This window comes from Neohortaea acidophila (assembly GCF_010093505.1).
Source record: "Neohortaea acidophila strain CBS 113389 unplaced genomic scaffold BDY17scaffold_9, whole genome shotgun sequence".
In the NCBI taxonomy this organism is placed as follows: domain Eukaryota; kingdom Fungi; phylum Ascomycota; class Dothideomycetes; order Mycosphaerellales; family Teratosphaeriaceae; genus Neohortaea; species Neohortaea acidophila.
This window is the reverse complement of record NW_022985518.1, coordinates 382,839-405,280: the sequence shown is the minus strand read 5'-3', so window position 1 is coordinate 405,280 and position 22,442 is coordinate 382,839. Positions and strand designations below refer to the sequence as shown.

The 22,442-nt window shown below is 57.7% G+C and overlaps 10 protein-coding genes across 10 annotated transcripts; 6 read left to right on the top strand and 4 right to left on the bottom strand.

The window, feature by feature from the left end:
- Nucleotides 1-51: 51 nt before the first annotated feature.
- On the bottom strand, nucleotides 52-2,505 carry BDY17DRAFT_194731 (N-acetyltransferase B complex non catalytic subunit-domain-containing protein). The gene has a single exon (XM_033730039.1). It carries the CDS (start codon nucleotides 2,354-2,356, stop codon nucleotides 146-148), a length of 2,211 nt encoding a protein of 736 aa, XP_033587115.1. The 5' UTR covers nucleotides 2,357-2,505; the 3' UTR covers nucleotides 52-145.
- A 119-nt stretch (nucleotides 2,506-2,624) lies between these two features.
- Nucleotides 2,625-3,236, top strand: BDY17DRAFT_301971 (uncharacterized protein). The gene is made up of 3 exons (XM_033734339.1): nucleotides 2,625-2,785; nucleotides 2,848-2,980; nucleotides 3,047-3,236. Exons 1-3 carry the CDS (start codon nucleotides 2,783-2,785, stop codon nucleotides 3,118-3,120), a joined length of 210 nt encoding a protein of 69 aa, XP_033587114.1. The 5' UTR covers nucleotides 2,625-2,782; the 3' UTR covers nucleotides 3,121-3,236.
- BDY17DRAFT_301968 (uncharacterized protein) lies at nucleotides 3,237-4,657 on the bottom strand. Its single transcript, XM_033734338.1, has 2 exons — nucleotides 3,594-4,657; nucleotides 3,237-3,536 (listed from the first exon to the last, which is right to left on the bottom strand). The coding sequence occupies exons 1-2, from the start codon at nucleotides 4,596-4,598 to the stop codon at nucleotides 3,300-3,302; spliced, it is 1,242 nt and encodes a 413-aa protein (XP_033587113.1). The 5' UTR covers nucleotides 4,599-4,657; the 3' UTR covers nucleotides 3,237-3,299.
- A 655-nt stretch (nucleotides 4,658-5,312) lies between these two features.
- Nucleotides 5,313-5,843, top strand: BDY17DRAFT_312424 (COPII vesicles protein Yip3; the record flags this gene model as incomplete). Its single annotated transcript, XM_033735620.1, has 1 exon — nucleotides 5,313-5,843. The coding sequence occupies one exon, from the start codon at nucleotides 5,313-5,315 to the stop codon at nucleotides 5,841-5,843; it is 531 nt and encodes a 176-aa protein (XP_033587112.1).
- Nucleotides 5,844-5,874: 31 nt separating this feature from the next.
- BDY17DRAFT_326436 (uncharacterized protein) lies at nucleotides 5,875-7,302 on the top strand (the record flags this gene model as incomplete). Its single annotated transcript, XM_033737513.1, has 1 exon — nucleotides 5,875-7,302. The coding sequence occupies one exon, from the start codon at nucleotides 5,875-5,877 to the stop codon at nucleotides 7,300-7,302; it is 1,428 nt and encodes a 475-aa protein (XP_033587111.1).
- Nucleotides 7,303-7,466: 164 nt separating this feature from the next.
- On the top strand, nucleotides 7,467-9,263 carry BDY17DRAFT_194696 (beta-lactamase/transpeptidase-like protein). The gene is made up of 2 exons (XM_033730038.1): nucleotides 7,467-7,704; nucleotides 7,779-9,263. Exons 1-2 carry the CDS (start codon nucleotides 7,576-7,578, stop codon nucleotides 9,219-9,221), a joined length of 1,572 nt encoding a protein of 523 aa, XP_033587110.1. The 5' UTR covers nucleotides 7,467-7,575; the 3' UTR covers nucleotides 9,222-9,263.
- A 42-nt stretch (nucleotides 9,264-9,305) lies between these two features.
- Nucleotides 9,306-11,078, bottom strand: BDY17DRAFT_255314 (arylsulfatase; the record flags this gene model as incomplete). Its single annotated transcript, XM_033731521.1, has 1 exon — nucleotides 9,306-11,078. One exon carries the CDS (start codon nucleotides 11,076-11,078, stop codon nucleotides 9,306-9,308), a length of 1,773 nt encoding a protein of 590 aa, XP_033587109.1.
- Nucleotides 11,079-11,942: 864 nt separating this feature from the next.
- BDY17DRAFT_301962 (uncharacterized protein) lies at nucleotides 11,943-16,806 on the top strand. The gene is made up of 2 exons (XM_033734337.1): nucleotides 11,943-16,082; nucleotides 16,135-16,806. Exons 1-2 carry the CDS (start codon nucleotides 12,278-12,280, stop codon nucleotides 16,629-16,631), a joined length of 4,302 nt encoding a protein of 1,433 aa, XP_033587108.1. The 5' UTR covers nucleotides 11,943-12,277; the 3' UTR covers nucleotides 16,632-16,806.
- BDY17DRAFT_301959 (uncharacterized protein) lies at nucleotides 16,807-18,227 on the bottom strand. The gene is made up of 4 exons (XM_033734336.1): nucleotides 17,904-18,227; nucleotides 17,770-17,845; nucleotides 17,637-17,711; nucleotides 16,807-17,578 (listed from the first exon to the last, which is right to left on the bottom strand). The coding sequence occupies exons 1-4, from the start codon at nucleotides 17,909-17,911 to the stop codon at nucleotides 16,892-16,894; spliced, it is 846 nt and encodes a 281-aa protein (XP_033587107.1). The 5' UTR covers nucleotides 17,912-18,227; the 3' UTR covers nucleotides 16,807-16,891.
- A 26-nt stretch (nucleotides 18,228-18,253) lies between these two features.
- On the top strand, nucleotides 18,254-22,105 carry BDY17DRAFT_301957 (uncharacterized protein). Its single transcript, XM_033734335.1, has one exon. The coding sequence runs from the start codon at nucleotides 18,515-18,517 to the stop codon at nucleotides 22,070-22,072; it is 3,558 nt and encodes a 1,185-aa protein (XP_033587106.1). The 5' UTR covers nucleotides 18,254-18,514; the 3' UTR covers nucleotides 22,073-22,105.
- The last annotated feature ends 337 nt before the right edge of the window (nucleotides 22,106-22,442 follow it).

The window sequence follows — 22,442 nt, the reverse complement described above, 5'->3', positions numbered from 1 at the left end:
TGGAATTCTTGATAGCGTTCGAGCAAGGCGTCGGAGTACGAGGAACGGAAAGAGAAGCATTGTGCGCCCGGTTTGCACGGCATTCACAATGTCGATTGTACCGCAATGCTATCTACACGCCCTAATACGCATATTCAAAACGTTTCTAATTAATCTTCGTCACGCCTTCCCACCCTTCTTTCGCAGAAGCCGCAACAGCCTGGCAAAAATCGGCGAGGTTGCCATCTCCAAGTAGCCCCATGCTATCCTTCAATCTCTCCTCCCGTTGAACGTACTCTCTAACTGCCGCAGCAGAGACACGCTTGCTTTGCTCCTTTGCGTGATCGCGGAGCGCGGTACAGTGCTCTTCGGCCAATTTGCGCGCTGTGTCGAATAGGTCGTGCTGCTCTTTCGCCTTCTCCCCTGCGAGTTTTGACGTTTTGAGCACGGTCCGCAGCACGTCGAGGAGGTTGTAGTGTGCTGTCAGGTGCTCTGCGAGAACCCCCTCCTTGCTCACCAGTTCTGTGATGGGTAGGCGTTCGAGGGCTTTGAGCATCGCTGCGGCGGCTTGAGGTAGTTCGGGATCGTTGGACGCGAGATGTAGGAGTGTCCGGAGAGTCTGGTTTGCCAGGTCACCCGCGAGAATTTCCACATGTAGCACCGAAGCCTCACTCCCATCGAGTTTCAGGGAATCCAGACTCGGCTCGAGACTTGTCAGCTCAGACACCAAGGCGTCTACGTCTTTGACCAAAGTCGGATGGCCGTTGGCAAGACACCAAGCCGAGTCTGCCGCTAGTGCACGCAAGATCCACGGCTTTTCAGGCTGAGAGCCGTCTTGTTCATACAACACTCGCTCGACATTGTAGCCGAAGTCGAACGCGGCGGCAAAGTCTCGGTTATCGACGATGTTCGTCCAGTTTGCCAGCACTCTTGGGCCCATGGGTGCGGCGGCTTGACCAAGCGCGTTGTTCAGCAGACGAGCAGTCCGCCTCTGCTCCAAGTAGGTGATGCGCCGAGTGACGCTCAAGCGCAGGTGATCCCGCAATTCCCGTAGATCGATCAGCATTCCAGTCTGTGAGTGATTGAGCACGCTCGCTTCCGTCTCTGCCAGTCTCTCCTCGTGCTTGGTGTACATTGCTAATGCTAGGGAAAGTCGCTTGAGGGGTTCAAAGACGGCATTCCTCTTCACGGTCGTAATGTGGGGATGCGTGAGGGAGAGGTTGGTGAAGAGCACGTGGCCAACGGTGTCGTGTTGAATTTCTTTGATATTGAGGGAGTCGAAGTAGTGCAGTGCTAGGCTGCCCAGGCCGAGGCGCATGTAGAGGTAGATGAGAATGAGGCGGGCTTCGTGGATGTGAGGATTGTGTTTGAGCAAAGCTTCGGCGGAAAAGGCGGCTGTGAGGAGGTAGCGTTGATCGCTGGACAGTTCGTAGGCTCTGGTAAGTGCGGAGATGGACAGGAAGCATGCGTCTGCTGCGCCTCTTCCTCGGGGATCCGAGGTTGATGTGCTGGCTGTGTGGAAGAGCTGGAGGGAGTTTGTGGCAAAGGCCAGCACGGTGTCCAGGGAAGCCGAGGATTTGGTCAAGTCGGCGAAGTGTTGATTTAGTGATGGAATTCCCGATAGATCCCATGAAGCAGCACCCGCCTCGGCTTGCGGAGCAGAGTCTCCATTCACTTCTTTCCGGTTGCCATCGTGCAAAGCCTCGTACACCTGCTTACTCTCCTTGAACCGAGTGTCAGAAATACTCTCCAGATCCTTTTGCGACGCCTGCAAAGCAAAAATCTGTCCCGGGACTCTGCAATCCAGTGCGTCGTCCGCGTCGAACTTGTCCGTTACGGCTTTGCGTGCGAGCAGCAGAGCGAGGCGAGCGGATAAGTCGTCGTTCGCAGTCGACAGCATCTGCGTGACGGCGGCATGAGCCATGTACACGACTCGGTTCTTTGGCTGTAATGCCTTGAGTTGGATAAGGGCTTGCTGGGCATCGGCTAGGCGATTATCGACCACCGCTCGAGAGAATCGTAGGGAGAGCAGATCCAGCCTGTGGTTCATCGACGTGGACGCTTTGAAGGCATTGTCCCAGAGTTTGGCCACCGACGGACCAGCGGAATTCGGTGACGGATAGTCATCTCGCTGGGAAATTTCGACAGCGTCCTCGATGGAGATAATGTCGCCTAAGTCCAGTATGGGAGGCTGCCGGGATGCAAGCTGGTCCAGAACTGGTTGTGCATCGCCTTTGATGGCGCTGAGCAGCTGAAACTTGAGGATCAAAAGTTGGACGTCGTGGGGATTCTTCTTGAGAAGGTCATCGCAGCGTTTCAGGCCGTCTTGGTAGTTGCCGCGTTTGCGGTATTCGTCAAAGGTGGGATAGCGGGCCATTTTGCATCGGGGAAGCGTGAGAGTGGGTGGCGATCATGGCAGGTAGTACATTCTCGGATCCATTATGTTGCTTAATCCAAAATGCAGTCCTTTCTCCCCTGCGAGAGTGTTGTGCTGATCGACGTGGGAACGAGGCTCTTCAATTTTTTAGAGTGAAGTGCAACGGAAAGAGGTGTGGCTGACTGCTCCACACATCCAAGCCACAGCCGCGGTCCCTGAAGGGAAGGAGCTCCCCCGGTCTCCGCAACCGTGAAATTCGTCCGGTCCCCTGGGTGGGTGTGGAAAGGGAAGCGATACTTGTTCACAAGAGAGCAAGACGACACACCACAACCACGCAACCTTCACCCCGTCCACCTCGTCAAGTATAGTGCCGTCTCCGTCATCACCACTCCGATCTCTTGCTCACAACTCCCTCTCACACCCACAATGGTAAATCGAACATTCCCCTCTCCCTACCCTCCACCACCCGCTCACCCCCCCTTCCCTCCCAGGCGCAAACCCCCCAACAACGCCGCGCGAACGAAGCATACGCCAAATCCGAGGCGGCCAAGCGCGGCAAACCCGTCAGCGACATCAAGAAGAAGCAGAAAGTGGACAAGGCGCCGATAAGTCCGATTTGGGTTTGTACGTGGTCTCTCCCCTTCCTCGACTTGTATGGCTGCACTGGGCTGACGCTGGGTTGGCGAACAGATGTGTTGATCTTCGCCATCTGCGGTGGATTGGTTGTGGAGGTGATGAGGATTATTCTGAGGTACTTTTCGTGAAAGAGCTGGACTACATGGCAAGAGGCACGGCATTGGCATGGCATTTGCAGGCGCTGGGAGGTGTACTCGAGGGGTACGGGACAAGTCGCGAGTGTGCCGGCGACACCACCGAAAGACTTTTAATGAAGTAGTTCCATGTATTGGCTATCATGACCGTCACCACCTCCACGGCATGCACGCTATGCCCTGGCCTTCGACTTGCGTTTCCGCGCCTCGCCGTTTGCGTTCGGGGAGATCGCAGATTGGATGCTGGCGGTGGCGTCGTCACTGTACTCCTGTTCGTCTCCCTCTGCTTCCGATTGGATATACTCGGGCGTTTGCTTGTTCAGCAGCCGACCGAGGCTCTTGTTGTAGAGAAGTATAGGCCCACGAACGAGCACGGTATCTCGGATGGTCGGCATGGGCACCTCATCGGGCTGTGAAGGGGTTCGTTAGACTCTGCGACATCCTCATGGTGATCGAAATGGACTCACATCAAGCAGAAACTCCTGCACATCGCCCTCCTCCGTCTCATCCTCCAAGAATACATTGCCCACACTGTCCACGATCAACACCTTTCCATTCTCCGCCACCGTGCGCTTCTTCGCGCCCACAGGTCCCGAGGTGATCTCCGCCTCGACGGGTGTGCTAATGCCGTCTCGCTTCGCCTTCTCCGCCGCCGCCTTGTTGGGCTTCTTGCTCTCTTTCCTTTTCTCCCTTTCCATGGCCCGCTTCTCCTTGCGGTTCCACTGCATGCTGTCCTCATTGTCCTGCACGGGTGGTCTCGCGGTGGGTGCACCATTCGCAACGCTTCCGCCTAGCCCAGGGATGGCGCCAATACCACCCTCGTCTCCCCATGCCATACGTCGGGCATGCTTGATGTATCGCTCCACAAACTCTCGCTGTCTCCTCCAGCTCAGGTACAGGAAGGCGTAATGCACGCCACCTCCAACAAAGATGAATAGGCCCGCCAGCACCGAGCCAAGCCCTGGTCGGAATCTCTTGTAGTAGTATCCTGTCCCCCTCCAAGTCGGGAAGCCATTGGCGAGGAAGTGGTCGTATCGATCGCGTCCAGGCCCGCGGAGGACATTCGTCACCAGACTCAACCTCTCGAACCGCGCACCCGCCTCTTTGTTAAACCGAGTAATCTCGCTCTGGCTCGGCTTCTTGTTCTTCTGCACATGCACCGTGGGCTTCGCTCCGGCCTTCGCAGTGGGCTTCTTGGGCTTGTTGTAGTTGGCCAGCCAATTGCTGCGCGCCTTGTCGGGATGCAGCGTGCGGGAAAGCTTGCGGTAGGCCTTGTTGATGTCCTCCTGGTTGGCATTGGGCTTGATGCCGAGGAAGGAGTAGAAGGTGGCATTCACGCCCTCGGAAATCTGCACTTCATCGCGCAGTCGGAAAATCTCGTGGTCGTCGGCCGTCCAGCAGGACACGATGGAGGCGAAGCATGCGAATAGCAGTAGCAGCACGGCTGCCCGACTCTGCACCCTCATCATCATGTGCAGTAGTCTTGGGGGGTCGGTGGAAGAAAGTTTTGGAGGGAGGTGAGAAAGCAGCCAGTTGCAGTGAAGAGAGGGAAGGAAGGTTCATGCAGGGCGGGCGTTGGCGTGGACTGTGCGCTCGACCGCTCACACAATTTGCAGGCAGAATTGCGGAGGTGCTGGGCTGCAGGTGGATGCTCCCCGTGGCCCGAGGGGAGGGTTACAAGCACGTGGGGTTGACAGGTGTCGCCGTCTGTGTTCTCCCTCTTTGCACAGAAGATCGCACTTGCCCTTAAACCATCTCGTTCTCAGCATCAACAATGCTCCTTCCCCAACAAGGCTGAAGAAGACATCGCCGAAAATGGAATGGCTTCGGGTGGCCTTTGCCCCTGTCCTGTGCCTGTTCCCGTCGCCCCTCGCCTAACTTACTAGCTGGGCTCCACCCGCGCCTTCCTCCCGAGCGAGCCTCGAATTTTTGGGGAAGCGGCGAGCACCTGCATTCTCGAGTCCTCCTCCTCCTCCTCATTCTCAACCACATCCCCCCCTTCGCCCTCCCAGCAACCCTTCACGGCCAGTCCGTAGTCACTCTTTTCAGTCGCGCCACCTCTCATTCCCCAATGTATGCTTCCCCCAGCTGCTCTCCCTCGGTGAACAGAGCAAACCCCCGCTGACCCTTACTCCTTATCAGTCTCCCTCACCCCAACCTCCTCCCTCCCCCTTCCCACCACAAACATGGCACGCATCAACATCCCCATCGACGCCCTCTCCGACCGCCTCAACCTCAAAGGCCGCTTCGACACCATCCGCACACAATCGATCGGCAATCGCTTCGCCAACCTCAAACCCATCTCCGAATTCCTCGACATCAAGCGTCTCTCCAAACCGCGAGACTTTGGCGAGCTGCAGAACCGCGTAAACTACAACCTCTCCTACTTCAGCAGCAACTATGCCGTCGTCTTCGTCATGCTTAGCATCTACAGCCTGCTCACCAACCTCCTCCTGCTCTTCGTCATCCTCTTCGTCGTGGGTGGCATGTACGGGATCAGCAGGCTGCAAGGCTCAGACCTCGATGTCGGCTTCGCCCGTGCCACCTCTTCCCAACTCTACACCGGCCTGCTCATCATCGCCGTACCTCTCGGCATCTGGGCCTCGCCCATCTCCACCGTCCTCTGGCTGATCGGCGCATCCGGTGTGTCCATCCTCGGCCATGCAAGCTTTATGGACAAGGACGTGGCCGCGTCTTTCTCCGAGGAGGCGGTATAGGCGGTCTGCCGCGCCTTCTGTGCCCTATGACATGGGAAGACCGTCCGGGGCTCCTTTCAGCGGGAGACAGCGCTATCCGCAGGACTGGGAGCTCCGTGACTTGCGTTTCGAGGAAATCGAGAGCGACGACGATGATTATGGGCATGGCGTTCTTTTGAATCCGAAATCTAGGGACTCTCGCGCTCGCGATAGGTTGGTGAGCGACGAGCTTTATTTCGATGGGTACGATTTGGGGCGGGATAGACTTTCTAAAACACGCGGGTATTATGGGGACGAGGGTGTGGCTTACCAGGCGGCGGTGCGAGACAAAGAGAATGCTCTCATTCATACGGCATTGGAGAGGATCGCGCGGGCGAGGGCAAAGGGAAAGACGAATGTGAATCTGTCGGAAGAGGAAATGGATGCGCTGGAGCGCAGCAGAGATCAGCAGCCGGAAGCATCTCGATCAGCTCTCGCTTCTCCACCGCCGACCCCAGCGAAGCAGTCGAGTAAAGCAAAGGCGAGCGGCAGGTCGGCCAGCGCCACGAACCTTTCGAGCAAAACGCGCAAACGGAGTTCCGGATTCTTTGGGAGCTCGACATCACCTACGAAGTCGAGTGGCAAGACCAAGGGCAACCGTACGCGATCGAGCGGTGATCACGTATCCTCGTACGCCAGAGACGACTCGCCGAGACTGATCGAGGGTCCAAATGGAGTGCCGGTATACGCGCCATCTCCAGGAGCTCCATACTACGGCCAGGAGCTTTTACGAATTCAATCAGAGAGCCCGAAATCGAGTTCACGCCCGAGTTCGAAGCAGAAACATCAGCGTCGGCGAGAATCCAGCCCGCCCGACCGCGCCGACTCCTATCCTCAATACCCACCACCCAGGCACCCTTACTACTACAACAGCAACTCGCCATACGGCCTGCGACCGGAATCCTCTGAATCCAATCGCTCCCTCCCCGACGATGAGAACTGGCGGCCTCCACCTGCACCTGCACCACGCCAGCGCTCCGCCTCCAACGGTCAATATATCGCAAGAGGTCCAGCGGCCGAATACGACTTCCCTCCAAGACTGCCCGCTGCGCAGAGCAGGCGGAATTTCAGTGGACCCCCAGATGTGCGGTACGCAGCTGCTTCTGTTCCGCGGCCGCCGCTTCCTTCGTCAAATCTGGCTGGGAGACCCATTGCCCAGCATTCGAGTCACTCGGACCCTAGTATTGCTGGGGGCCCAAGGAGGGTTAGTGCGCTGAGCAGAGAGGTCAGGGGTGAGCGGAGCAGTAGTAGTAGTAGCAGCAGTGGGGAGGAGGACGAAGAGGATGAAGATGGCGAGGACAGGCGAGGGGTGGAAGTGGAGCTTATGCCGGCCGCTTCTTCTTCGAATGGGAATTCGTACTCCATCAAGCGGGTTCCTGTGCCTTCGTCGGCGCCCGTGAGCGGGAATGAAGGGCGGAGGCGGAAGAGTGGTCGTAGGTAATTAGTAACTCTCGACCGTTTGTCCTGGATGAATTACTTCTCCTTCTTGGATCATCCTTCCGATGCGAGCAGTTTCCTTCCTTATCTTCGAATCAATTGACGACTTATCCCACACCTTTCCGTCAGATCTGCCATTGTAGCCCTAGCTAAGTCCACAAAAGCCACGTCGAACAATCCAACCACGAACTTCAGCCAGGCTCACTTTCGTCCTCCAAGTCCTGTACCGAAACAGACACCCAACGTAGAAATGAGTAATAGACGATAAAACGCCAGCATGGCCTCATCGACGCCCAAACCTCTCTTCCCAGACGGCATCGATGACTTGGTCGCCTCGGTGCAGTCTCAGTACAGCATTCCCAGCCAGTGCATCGGCATTGTTGATGGCACTCGAACCGCCACTAGAGTCAGACATCCTTCCGTATTCAATTATTCCTGCGGACAAAGAATCGCTTACTGACGTATCTGTTACTCTTATAGGCTTATGGACTTGCGCAACTCCCAAACACCCCGGCGACAGAGGACACGCTGTACTATATCGCCTCTTGCACGAAGTCGTTCACCGCAACGACGCTGCAATGCCTGCTCGGCAATTTAAAAGGGACAGTATCGCTCCAAACCACACTGGCCTCCGTCCTACCAGCGGATGACTTCGCGCTCGCAGAAAGCACCTACGCCACGGAGCGAGCTACTCTCGAAGACGCGCTCGCGCACCGCCTGGGCACCGCTCGGCACGACCTCAGCTACGGCGGGCGCGCAGACTACACCGTCGCGGACGCCGTGCGCTCGCTGCGCCATCTCACTCCCGCAGTCGCTTTTCGCGAAAAACACCATTACCTTAACCTAGGGTACATGACTGTGCAGCACGCTATTGAAACCCTGGCAGGCGGCGAGGGCATTGAGGCACTACATGAGCGATACATCTGGGCGCCGCTGGGGATGCGGACGACGTTTATTTCGCTGGCGACTGCGCGCGAGGCAGCTGCCTCCCGGATGGCGGAGGGGTACACGCGCGACGCTGCGGAGCCGGAGACCGTTATCGTCGCGCCGTACGTGGATGACTACCCGCTTGTTGGAGGCGGGGGGATCATCTCCTCCATCGCGGATATGACGCGCTACATGGCGGCGGTCGTGCACAACGGTTTCCCCACGCTCAGCTCCGAGGCGTACGAGGATCTGTTCGTGCCGCGCGTGGTGGCTGGCGACTCGCCGCATAAAGCGTGGTCGACGCAGTTGTACGCGCTCGGGTGGAAGGTGGCGACGTTCCATGGACATCGCATCGTTCACCACGATGGCGGCATTTGCGGATTTGCGGCTAAGATGCTGTTTCTCCCGGCGCAGCGGTGGGGTGTTGTGGTGCTTGCTAATTCTGACGCAGGCGGTTCGGCGGGTAATGAGACTGTGTTGTTACGCTTGCTGCGCGAACGACTAGGTCTCGGAGAGGGAGAGGAGGGCGCTGAAATCTTCGCGGGCTGGGAGAAGGAGTTCGCGGAGATACTCCAGCGAGCAAAAACGGCGCGAGAGAGATTATACCCCCCGGCCTCACGACCAACAACCCCCCTCTCCCTTCCCCTGGACGCATACGAAGGAGCATACTCCAACGCAGGCTACGGCCTTATGCACGTACGCCGAACACGCGCCACGGACAACGTGCCCTGCCGCTCGAAGATCGCGTCTATCCTGCACGCCGAGTGGCCTGGCCGACTCATGGATTTCGTTTTCGACTTTGAGCACGTGGGTGGAGAGGAGTTTGTGGTGTGGGTGGACACGGCGACGTCGAGTGCTATGGTTCGCAGTGGGCAGCGGGGGCGGTTTGTGGTGCGGGATGGGAGGGTAAAGATGCTGGGGGTGAATCTGAGCCCGTTTGAGGAGAGGACTGATGATGAGAACTTGATGGTTTGGTTTAGTAGGGTTGTGGAGTGAGGGGGGTTGGATCACAGACGCGAGCCTATCTTAAACTCTAAACACGGACAGCAAGCATGAATCCAAGCCAACTACTTGTCCTCCTCAATGGACTCTCCCCTCCCCATCCCTCCCAAGGAATCGAATCCACTTCCCCGTATCCTCAAACTCATCCCTCACCCCGTCCCAACTCCCCCAATCCTCCCCCCTCAGCCCCACAACCCCGACGTCCTTCTTATAAACCTCCCACTCCGCCAACATCTCCTCAAACACCCCTGGCAACTCATCGCGCAAATCCCGCGTCTCCCCAGGGTCCGCTAGGACATCAAACAGCTCCCACTTCTGCGGACCGTGCGGGAGGGGCACATAGGTGATTTTGTACTTACCGCGACGCAGGGCGCCCGAGCCGGAGACTTCGAAGCCTGTGGCGTGGGTTTCGGGGTGGATGGACCAGGGGGAGGTGCTTTGTTGTGTTGAGAGATGGGTGTCGAGGAAAGTTTTCCAGCTTGTGCCGCGCGGTGAGGCGACGGGTTTGCCTTTGTAGGTTTGTGGGTGCGGGATGGAGGCATAGTCGAGGAGGGTGGGGAGGATGTCCATTACTGTGCAGAAGGCGGGGGAGATTGTGTTTCTTGCGGTTGGGTGAGCGGAGTCCTGTACTCGAGCGGGTTTGAGGACGAGAGGGACGCGCACGCCGCCTTGCGTTGAGAACAGCTTGTACAGACGTGATGGCGCTGTGGCAGCTTGTGCCCAGCGCGCTCCGTACCAGACGAACGAATCGTGCCGCCCGATGTTCTCGAGCGAGTTGTCGTAGTATTTGTTAATGTGATTCAGCACGTCTTCGCGAATGGCGTCGCGCGCTTCGTAGCTCGCGCCCTCGGCCCCGTTGTCCGACATGAAGAAAATGTGCGTGTTGTCGTACTCGCCTGTATCTCGAAGATAGGCGAGCACGAGCCCGATGTTCTCGTCCATACGTTTCACCATGCCTGCGTACACTTCCATTGACCGGGCGGATTTCGCTCGTTCGAGCTCCGTCATTTCACTCCATTCTGCGGGCTCGTTGGGGCCTGTGACGATGGGATGGGGCACAACGTGAGGCTCTACCATGCCGAGGGCTTTGAGGCTCTCGAGTCGGCGGAGGCGTAAGGCTTCGGGACCGTCGGCGTATTGGCCTTTGAACTGATCCATGGATTCCTTGGGGGCTTGGAGGGGCCAGTGGGGTGCGGAGAAGGGGAGGTAGGCGAAGAGCGGCTTCTCTTTCTCTTCTGGCGTGCGGTTGTGAAGGTATTGCAGAAGTTTGGTGGCGTAGTAGTCGGAGGAGTAGAAGTCTTTCGGCACGGTTGGAATATACTCCAAGTCCTCCATGTGTAGAGCCGTTACAGCCGTCTCGAAGAAACGAGGGGGCTCTTTGGGGTTGTCGTATGGTGGCTCATATGCGTAGTGGTTCGCGCAGCCGGGGAGCAAAGCAAAGGACCTTTCGAAGCCGCGCGCCTTGGGGCTGTACTCGGGTTTCAGGCCCAAATGCCACTTGCCAGCCATGACCGTGTGATAACCGGCATCGCGGAGTAGTTCGGGCAGGGCGACGACTTTGTCGGTGAGGTAACCTTCATGACCAGGGCGTCCTTGATGGGCGGGGGAATTACGGACGAATTCCGATAGTTGACCCAGACCGGTCAAGTGGTGGTCCGTCCCAGTCATCAGCATGGCGCGCGTGGGAGAGCATGCGGCGGCGACATGGAAGGAGGTGAAACGCAGGCCGCCAGCATCGTATGCGAGCGAGTCGATGTTGGGCGTTGGTATCTCCGAACCGTAGCAGCTGATATCTGTGAAGCCTAGATCGTCGGCGACGATAATGAGGCAGTTTGGTCTTTTGTCGGGCATTGTAATGAGTTTACCTCTGTTATGCAGGCAGTAGAATAGGTTACCTTGCTGTCGCGGTGGACATATATTCCTGACATGATTGCGCCATCGACACTCTTACCGGATGGAGAAGAGGATGCCGCATTAGACACATATGCAAGTCTGCAGGGGTTGGATGAAACATCAATATACCGAGAGGGATATCGAGTACGAAACGGAACTCGTGTACCAAGTCAAATATGGGAGATGGTGACAGCTCACAAGGTTGATAACTCGTCAAAGTCCAACATGTGACTGGGAACAACCGCGTCGATCATCAGACCCCCGAGTCTTCCCAATCTGGAGAGGGAACGTGGGTCGTTGCATGCATGTGGTTTAGTTTGGACCGGGGTTGCAAGGTGAGGTTTGGCTCTGCCCGGGCCGTATCCTCGCCCCGCAGCATCTCGCTTATCCCGTCGGGAGAGCATGCCGACATGGCAGGAGCCTTCCTCCACGTTGCACGTACAGTAGATGCAGTACTGTAGGTTGCATACTCGAAACGAGGAGGCGAAGGATAGATGGGGCAGTGCGTTGCTGAACGGCGGCGGAGATGATGATGACGGTAGATGACGGGCAGAGTCGAAGCCTGCTTCACACCCACCTCCGCAACATGAAACATGGCGCTTTCGACCACACTCCAATTGCATTCTGCCGAGGACTTGATTCGCCCGTGACAGGCTGGCCGCAGGAATGCACGACTCATCGTCCATCAAGCGTGCATGTGAGAAGGCGGTGTGTCTCCATCTAGGCCGCTTCATCCAAACGGCCTCTGCTCGCGAGTTGGTTAAGGTTTACAGCCTGAGGACGGAGATGGAGATCCAATTTAAACTAACTCGGCGCGCTGCTTCCTGCATCCAGCATGCACGCACACCTCATCTCATCCGCATCATGACAGGAAGAGGATTGCGATACGCAATGTGGACTTTTCCATCCCCATGAGAGCCAACACTTTTTCTTCCTCTTCACATCACATCTTCCCCTCTCATCCACCCCTCACGCGACTGGCCTTGTTTAAGCGCCGGACCTCTGGAATGTGAAGGACGATCCCATTGGCCACTTATGATTGCCGTTGAAGCTTAAACGGCCGCAGCGTCCTGCCAATCATTTGACGACGTCGACCGCATGAAGATCATTCCAACCCAGGCCTGGCCGCACCGCACACCTCCGCCCCGATAGAGGTCATGGCCTCTTCGGTGCAGGGGCGCGACTTTAGTCCTCCCTCTCTCGCGCGACACATCCCCCACCACCGCCGGCCGGTATCACCTCCACCACCCTCGTCGTCTCCAGCATCATCATCATCCCCACCACCGCCCACCTCGCCCCCCAGTCCCTGGGCAGCGAACGGCGTGCGCTCGCCCAACGCCGCCAAGCGAGTGCCTCGCAATCCTGCCGACGAGCTTAGAAGCGCCGTTAATAGAGATGTGCTAAGAGAAGAGGCCAGGAAGGCGGGCTTCGACCGCCCATTCGCCGTCCAGCGCAACGTCTCGGCCCCCATATTGGCCGCCTCCCCTCCCCTCAGTCCGCCCACTTCGCCCGACATGAGCTCTACATCCAACCACCTCCCCTCACGTCCTGCTCCCGCGTCGAATCCCACGCGAAACTTCTCCATGGACTCGACGCTTTCGTCCGCCTCCAACAACTCCCCCAAGCCGAATGGCGCCACCGCACACCGACCGCAGCCTTCTACACGAGACATTGCATGTTTGATCGCCGCAGCCGGTTCCCCCGAGGCCGCCCTGCAGAAGCTGTTCGCCGAGAAGGAGCATGCCGCCTCTCACAATGCGCAGCTATGGAGGCTGGTGGAGAAGCAGCGCACCATGATCCTGGGTCTGAACAAGGATCTCGAAAAGGCCTTGAAAGAGAAGGAGAGGTATAGGAAGCGAGTGAAGGACCAGCTCCAACAGTCCGAGTCGGCGCCGACGTTGACCACCGCGAATATGCAGCTGGAGCAAATGTTGAGCCGGGAAGAGAGTGAATCACGCGCGCCCCTCGAGCATGCCTCGCCCTCAGCCGCTATCAACACCCGCGACATCAGCATGGACAGCCGTCAGGTGAGCGAGACCTCCGAAGGCACCTCCTTTGGCCCTGGCCGCTCCGACGATACCCCACTCGATGCCTCCAACGCCCCCTCCTCTGTCCTACCTGCCACCCCACTGTCGGCGGAAAGTCCGCACCAGATCGTGCGCGATCTCGATATAGCTGCAGCTGCCGCCGTGTCCGCGCAGGAGAACAGAGTGTTTGCTCAGAGTCCGACGAAGCCCTTAAACTCTCCAAGGAGCCCGCAGCATCGAGACAACCTTCATAAATTGACCCCCTCGATTTCCTCTACTAGCAGCAATCCGACCCCGTACTTCCCCAGCCCCAAGATACCAGTGGCGCGAAAAGGGCCTCCCGCTCCTCTAAAGCTGTCGTCACAGAGAGAAGCCGAGGCGGCGGCGAAAGTCACCAACAACATTATCGATCCTTCAGACTCCGAATACGAGGAAGACCCCGACAGCGCGCGCGCCGAACAAGCTGGACGTGGCCGACGCAAAACTCGTGAAGAGGATGAGCGCGAACGTGAGGCAGTTGCACGACAGGAGATGGAGAGCCGAAGTCAATCGACAAAGGAAAGCAAGGGAAAAGCGCATCGTTCGACAGACCCTTACGGTGGAGCAGAAAACATCCCTGCACCCCTTGCATTTAAGCCTCCAACCGCAGACATCTCCTCCTCTCAGGCGAGAACGGACGCGCTGACGCAGCGATTGAATGAACCGCCTGCGATTGTCTCTCAACAAGCTCGTGGCATGGATCACACTCCACTGCCCAGAAGTAACACTGCGCCATCGTTACTGAGCCCGGGATTACCAATGAGCCCCAGGCCTGTGGACCGTCCAGTGAACTCTCCCATGCCTCGAGCACCCAACAAGGTCCTCAATACTATACCAACATCGCCAAATGCTGGTATGGCTGGCTTACCGCTGTCGCCGAGGGCACCCAGACCACCATTTGTGCCGAGACAAGACTCACTGCCGGCCAATTCCTTCTACTTGACCCGCCCCGAAGGCTACCAAACAATACAACCACAGCCCAGTACACTTGACAGAGACGTGAGGCCTGTTGCGGCAGAAAATATTCCACCTGAACAACCATACGCCCCGACTCCCACGGTGCCGATGACCTCCGGTGAGATATACCAAGGACTCGTCACCGATGAGTATCCCGACTTGCTACTCCCACCGAACGCGCTGCCGTCAATCTACGTAAAGACTGCATCGTCGAGGATGAGACCCTCCCGACAAAGCTACCTCGCTCCCAAAGCAGCCGATGATAACCCTGTCTTCACTTTGGCAGTATTTGAGCGGTCTGACCAGAAGCAGCTCTGGCGGGCGGAAAAGACTTTTGCTGCTCTCGCCCAGTTGGACGAGGAGATCAAGTCCACATGCAACTTCCGCGAACGCATGCCTGACAAAGTGCTTTTCAATGGCCATGCACCCGCGAGGATCGATGCGCGACGAGCTGCGATCGACGCGTACTTGAACCGTATGCTCGAGTCGGTGACGGATGACCGGTCGGCGATGATAGTGTGCAGGTTTTTGAGTATGGATGCCTTTGGAACAGACGGAGGCAGTTACTTTGGTGGCTCTGTGGAGCTGCGATCAGATACCCCGTTGAACAAAAAGCCGCGGAGGGAAGGCTATCTCACCAAGCGTGGCAAGAACTTTGGCGGCTGGAAAGCGAGGTTTTTCGTCCTCGACGGTCCGATCTTCAAGTACTACGACTCGCAAGGAGGAGCGCAACTCGGCTCCATCAAGCTACAGAATGCGCAGATCGGCAAGCAGTCTACGGCTTCGGCTCAGATGTCACAGGAGGATGAGGATAACCAATTCCGGCACGCCTTCCTCATCCTCGAGCCGAAGAAGAAGGACTCCAATTCTCTGGTTCGCCACGTTCTCTGTGCGGAAAGTGATGAGGAGCGGGATGTGTGGGTGGATGCACTGCTGCAGTATGTCGACCACAAAGACGATTCGGAGGATCCATCCAGGGCCTTCCTCTCCGCCAAAGCAGGGGAAATCGGTCCACCTCGTAGTCCGAGGCTGCAGAAGTCACTCAACGACCTCAGACCTTCTTCGAGCCGCGAAGGACCCGGCATGAGAACCGATGGACTCCGCGCTGTTGGTTACAGCGATGTAGTCGCCGGTGACGCGCCCGTCATGGGCCCGCCAAGTCCACGCATAGGAACCGGTGCCTTTCCTCCTCTCGACGGCAACTTCGGTCCCGCGGTCACCCCCGTAGACCAGGCGACCTCCAATCACCCGAACATCTCCGGCCCAAGCAATCCGCAAGTGATTTCCAACGCGGGCGAATGGGGTATGAAACCAGTGCCCACGCCGCCGAACAGGGATAAGAAACGCGGCATCTTCTCTGGGTTCCGCGGCCGCTCTTCGTCCGACCTAGGCCCGAACGACAAGCTCCCAGCACCTACTTCGCATGCGAACGAGCAGATCTACAGCGGCGGTCCTCCGAGAGCCGTCTTCGGTGCGCCACTTGAAGACGCGTCCCGGTATTCCCGCCCCGCGGATGTCGCCACCGAACTTCCTGCAGTCGTATACCGCTGCATTGAATACCTGCTCTCCCACAACGTCGTCGCTGAAGAAGGTATATTCCGGCTGTCGGGTTCCAACACCGTCATCAAAGCACTCCGGGATCGCTTCAATACCGAGGGAGACGTGGATCTTGGTGCAGACGGCAATTATTACGACATCCACGCCGTGGCCAGTTTGCTCAAATTGTACCTGCGCGAACTGCCGTCGAGCATTCTGACGCGTGAGTTGCACTTGGAATTTTTGACGTGCCAGGAGAAACAAGGACGCGAGAAGCTGGTAGGGTTGAACGCACTCGTGAACCGACTGCCGACGCCGAATCGTGTACTGTTGGCGGCGCTTTCATCCATGTTGCAGGCGATTGTGAACAATGCGGAGGTGAACAAGATGAATATCCGGAATGGTGAGTTGATCATAACCCCGTTAACGATGGAACACAGCTAACAACAGCACAGTCGGCATCGTCTTCTCCCCAACTCTAAACGTCCCCGCCCCACTCATCTCCTCCTTCGTCGAAGACCAAGCCCTCGTCTTCGGCCCACCACTCACCGAACCCACCAACCCCGCCGCCTCATATCCCCCACCCCAACAACAATACACGTCCAACCCCTACGCCCCGCAACCCCCATCAACAACAGATCTCCGCTCCCCCCGCAAGCAAATGTTCTCCGACCTCCCCACGCCCGCCTACGGCCAGACAACCTTCCAATCCCTCGGCGTGCTGCATCCCGACCACGCCGCTGACCCGTCGACGATGCCCGTCCACCCGGGCACTACGCCTGAGGGCAACGGCGGCGCGGGCGGCTCTTCGTACGCTGCGTACGTCGTTGCGCCGCGGGGTGAAGGTGCGTTTGGGAGTTTGAATGATGCGCTTAAGACTCCTGCGCCGCATACTGTTTATGGGGTTGCTGGTAATGGGGTTGTGAGTGCGAGGGATGGGAGGGGGAGGTGAGGGGGCGATTGTTGAGTTTCGGCTTCTTGTTTCTGCGTTTCTGGCATTCAGGGCTGGGATACCTGCGCTACGGCTGCATTTTCGATTGTACTATAATTCTTGCCACGATCCGTTTGCGCCAAAGATGGCTTTTGGGGCGGCGGAGTGTAATTTGTGTAATGACGGGATTTCTACATTCCCTACATACGAAACTGATGCGTTTTCACCGTCGTGAACACACCTCCTGCTCCAAAGCAACCCTTACTAATCACCTCCATCCCTCAAACGGCCGACGGCTTCTTATTCACATTCGTATTGCTGAAATGCGTCTTGGGCCGCTCCAGCAGCTCCCCGTCAAGCTCAATGTCCACAAACTCGTTGTACGGACACACCATGCCCGCAATCGGCGTGCACTCGAGCGTGGCAAACTTGTAATACCAAAACAGATTCTCGTACTTCTTGCCGCCAATCTCGACGTGGTAGTACTGCGAATCGCCCTTGTAGGGACACGACGTCGCCGTCTCGCTGTCTCGCAGGAGTGATTGCTCGACTGACGTGAGAGGGAGGTAGTACCGCACTGGCAGGCCGGTTTCGTACAAGTGGACGGATGTCTGGCTCGAGGCGATTTCGTGGCCGTCGACGCTGACGCGAATGGGACGCCGGGAGAAGAGCAGGTCCACTCGCTTGAAGGGGTCTTTGGGGTGCACGTAGATGCGCGTGTCCTCTTCGAACCAGGCGTCGACGCTTTCGAAGGCGAATTTGACGAGGTTTTGGAGCGCGGCGGCGGCGGGGTGGTGCGGGAGTTTGGGGGCGAAGGCGAGGATTTGCGTGGTGCTGCGGGCGCCGATTTGGAGTTTGTATTGCGTTGCGATGTGGGTGCCGCTTGGGTCGCGGATTTGCGAGTCTTCTGAGAGGGTGGCGGATTTGTTGGAGTGGAGTTTGGTTAGGTCTTCTTTGGGGATGTAGTACTTTTTCTTTTCGTTAGCTGCTTCCTTTGGTTAGGGAAGATGGATGCGATGGCTTTACTTGAGGGTAGTAGGGGTGCTCCCAGACGAAGATGGCACGGGTAGTGGAGATGATGGTGACGCCGTTGAAGAGCAGCTGTTTCGATGGATTAGATGGGTGGTTGGAGGATCAGTCGAGACGATGGAGGACTGACTTGTAGTCTACGAGGAGTTGGCAGCGTTTTGACAGGCCCGTCTTTGGCCAACTTGAGGGCCAGCTTGTGGAGGTCGCTGATATATACGGATGAGTGTCATCGATCTTAATGTGGTAGACGGTATGTGGACCTACTTTGCCATCTTGTTATGTCGAACAATCAATCAGACAAACGGAATATGAAGGACGATGGTCTCACTATGGCATGAGATGGAATAGAGGAGGCACATATATATATAGAAGTCATCACATCCCCCGAGCTCCGGGGTTGGTCAACTCTTACTCAGCATGGAGAAGCTCGAGCAGTGATGGAAGACGAGCAGTCTTCATGGCGTGCTTCTGTTATCGTGTAGTACAGTCTCCACGTGATCGCTCTCTTCGCAACCATTAATCGGGCCCTATTATTCATCGCGTCGGGTGGGGAAGTGTCCCCTACACTCACGTTCCAGCAGCTGCACGTTGGCTGCACAGACGAGGAGTGGAGTCTCGCGTCGACTTCTGGGCCGGACGGACCCTTTTTCCCCTTCCCCCTCCGGCCCGCGCCTTCCCCCCCTCGTGAATCGAAACGACGGTTGCCAAGCCCAACCGACTGGGTGCGTCAGCTTCAAACGGCAAGGGGAGCATCTGGCATCATTCCCATGTTCCTCCTCATTTTTTACACCACCACCTCCACCACCATCACTATTCCCTCCTGCTGCACCCTCACTCCCTCACACGCTCATTCCTGATGGGCAGTTCAGGGCGAGATGCCGCCCAGTCACTCCGCTGTGGGCATCAAAAACCTCTTCCTCCTGTGTAGCTTGCTTGTCCCAATCGCCGTGGGTGCTCTGCAGCAGCAGCCACACGATCACCATGCCCTCCGCCCTCGAGTCCCGTCGGACGACCTCTCCGAGCATGCCGCCGCCGCCGCCGCTGCTACCCACGGCTGGGCCCATCCCGCCGGGGACTCCCTCAACGCCGACGGCATGAGCGCCGACCGCGCCTTTCGCAACACCCACCCCGAACACACCCCGCAATCCCCTCCCCATCCCCGCCGCATTCGATCCCACACCAACGAGCGCGCCCTTGCGACTTTGTCTCCGGCCGAGAGCAATCCGGCCGTCCGAGCACCTCCTGCACCCTCCAGGTCAAGCACCACAGCTGGCCTCTCTTCGCGACCTCCGGCGCGGTCCCTGCAGGATTGGCGAGTCGAGGACATCATCCTCCTGGCGACTGTTGATGGCAGAATCTCCGCCCGCTCCCGTGACAGCGGCGCCGAGATGTGGCAGCTGGCCACCACCCCCATGGTCGAGACCATCTACCATCCTCACAATAAGAGCGTCGACGAGAGCGGCGTCGAGCTGGAAGATCCCCTGTGGATCGTCGAGCCCAGCCAGGACGGGAGCATTTATTTGTTTGCTCCCACTTCCGGCTTTGGCATCCAGAAACTCGGCTTCACCGTCCGCCAGCTCGTCGATCGATCCCCGCTGGCGAGCGAGGGTCATCCCGCTGTGGTCTACACCGCCGCGAAGCGAAGCGACCTCTACACCGTCGATGCTGCAACTGGCGACATTCTCAAAATCTTCACCTCCACGGGCTCCACCGTCAGTGATGACCAGAGATGTAGAAAAGTGAATCCCCTGGCATCGCTAGAGGAAGAAGAGTGCGAGTCCATTGGTACCCTGACCCTTGGCAGGACTGTCTACACGGTCAGGGTGCAGGATCGCAATACCGGGGAACAGATCAGCACCATTACGTATTCCGAATGGGTCCCCAACAATAATGATGAAGACTTACGAAATCAGTACAACACGGCTATGGACGAAAAATACGTATACACTGGTCATGATGGCACTGTCTGGGGACGGCAATTGGCGTCATATGACGGCAAACGGCTGCCTTCCCCGGAGGGAGCGCGATACCGTCAGAAACTCACTTCGCCAGTGGCCAGAGTCTTTGACATTGTGCGCCGCCACGATGACTGGTCAAACGATGCGTCGCTCGTCATCCTACCACAGCCAATTCTGCGTCCGCCGCAGTGGAGTCAAGACTCGCTCGACGAGTCACAAGACCTCATCTTCGTCGACTATATTGATGATGGAAGCTGGTATGCTCTGTCCGAGAGCAACTATCCTACCGTTACATCAGGCGTCGACCAAGCAGTGTGGTCTTCTGATTATCCCTTCGGCACTGTGCCGGAGACATGGCCACATCTGTCGAACATACAACGCCAGCAATTCGCGGGTGTTCATTACTTGTTGCAGCAATATCACGCGTCACCCGGTGGCCATCTGATCGATCCTCCGAACCACCCTAGTCTGGATCCCCCACCCATGGACCCTGGCAAACATCTCATAGGCGCTCCCCCCTCGGTCTGGGATCGATTGCCGTCGCTGCGGAACATTCTGCTCCTCGTCATCCTCGGCCTCGTGGCTTGCGGAGTGCTGTACCGGCAACAGTCTCTGGCGCGGGAAAAGAAGATTCCGATCGCGGTGGCTGCAGAGCTCATTGAAGCGAAGGAGATTGTTCCTGCTCAGGAACAACCAAAGGAGGAATCCGTGCCGATGGTGCGAGAACTGGAGCCGGCCACGGAAACCATCTTTCCCCATCAAGCGGATCGCGGCAGTCAAGCAGATGGTGGTGCGGAGGAGTCGGTGGAGCCCGGACTGGGAGACGAGGATTTCGAGAAGATTGAAGCGCAAGAGGCTGAAGAGGCTCCGGAGGCTGAGCAACCCAAGAATGCAGAGGAGCCTGAGCCGAAGCCAGAGAAGAAAGCCAGAAGAGGAAAGAGGGGCGGCAAGAAGCAAAGGGAAAAGGATCAGGTTCAAGCAGAAGCACGAGCCAAGCGATCCGACTCACAACCTCCTACTCCTCCAGCTGCTCTACCTCCACCTCCCCCGGCAACAGAGATCATCAGCGTCGCCGCTTCAGAGAGCCCGCAGGTGTCTGGCCCGCTGCAGATCAACAGCCTCCTCATCCACACTGACAAAGTCATTGGGCAAGGAAGCTGTGGGACATCAGTGTTTGAAGGGGCGTTCGAGGGTCGGGATGTCGCTGTGAAGCGCATGTTGTCACAATACTACGAGCTGGCATCACAGGAAGTCTCCTTCCTGCAACAAAGCGACGACCATCCCAACGTCATCCGCTATTTCTGCCAGCAAAAAGACGACCACTTTCTGTATATCGCCGTCGAGTTGTGCCAGGCCAGCTTGTTTGAGGTTTGGGAGGGCGAGAAGGCGAGGACGGAGGCGCGCCAAACCCAACTGCGCACGCTCAAGCATGCAATCCAGCAGGACATTCCACGTGTCTTGCAGCAGCTCGCCGCTGGTCTCTACCACCTCCACAACCTCCGCATCATTCACCGAGACATCAAACCGCAAAACATCCTCGTGGCTTTCCCGAAGCGCAACCAGAACCAAGGACCGCGACTGGTCATCTCAGACTTTGGGCTGGGTAAGAACCTGCCGGAGAATGTGAGCACTCTCATCGATCCTACTGGCAATGCGGGAACATCGGGGTGGAAAGCCCCCGAGCTCATCTCACAGCCAAGAGACACCGAGAGCAGGCACAGCCAGAACAATTCGCACACCGGTGGCAGCGAGGGACCCAATGGAGTCATGAGCGGCGTCAAGCGAGCCGCCGACATCTTCTCCCTCGGCTGCCTCTTCTTCTGGGTCTTGACGGACGGCATCCACCCGTACGAGGATGAGAACGGGTGGCAGCAGCTCCGCGAGCTCAACATCAAGCGCGACAACAAAAAGATGGACGTGTTGGAGCGTTGGTCGGACGCGTACGAGCCCATGCAACTCATCACGTCCATGCTGGAGCACCAGCCCGAACACCGCCCCACGGCGCTGCAAGTCCTCAACCACCCCTTCTTCTGGCCTGCGGAGAAGCGCCTGCTCTTCCTGTGCGACATGAGCGACCACTTTGAGCGGGAAGAGCGCGGCATACCCGACGACGGCTACGCCGGCGACTCATGGGACCTGCATGCCCTCGAGTGCCGCGCGGCGGAAGTCATCGGCCCCGGCGCGGACTTTTTGGCCAAACTCGATCGCCACTTTGTCGACACGCTGGGCAAGCAGCGGAAGTACAGCGGCGGCCGGCTGCTGGATCTCTTGCGGGCGCTGCGCAACAAGAAGCACCATTATGAGGATATGCCGGAGGACGTGAAGCGACGTGTCGGACCGTTGGCCGGGGGCTATCTGGCTTTCTGGTGTAATCGGTTCCCGCGCTTGTTGATGGCATGTTATGAGGTGGTGCATGAAGCGGGCTTGCAGGGAAACGATCGGTTCAAGGGGTATTTTGCCGTGGGCAGGACTTAGTAGACCAATTGAAGATAATTCATTTTTGACTGATTGATCTCATCAATTTCCCGGCGCCTGACTAAAAGCGGCGTAAGCCTTTGACGCCTCGTGGTCATGGTCACAAACGCGGGCATGACGCCAAGCGCGATGGAGGAGAAAGCTTGATTGCCCTTCCGTCGCCGTCGAGTCCTGCACTCACGAAACTTCAACGCCACCATCTGCCATTGATATCACTTCATCCGTCCACGCACTACATTTCCTGCCCGCTAATGCCTCTGGCCGCCTAAACTGTCCTACCAGCATTCCCTTCGTCTGACTGCTCCCCATGCTCGCCTCTGACCTTTGCCCTTGCCCCTTCTCCATCCTCTCGCCTGCGGGCGCATTGGAC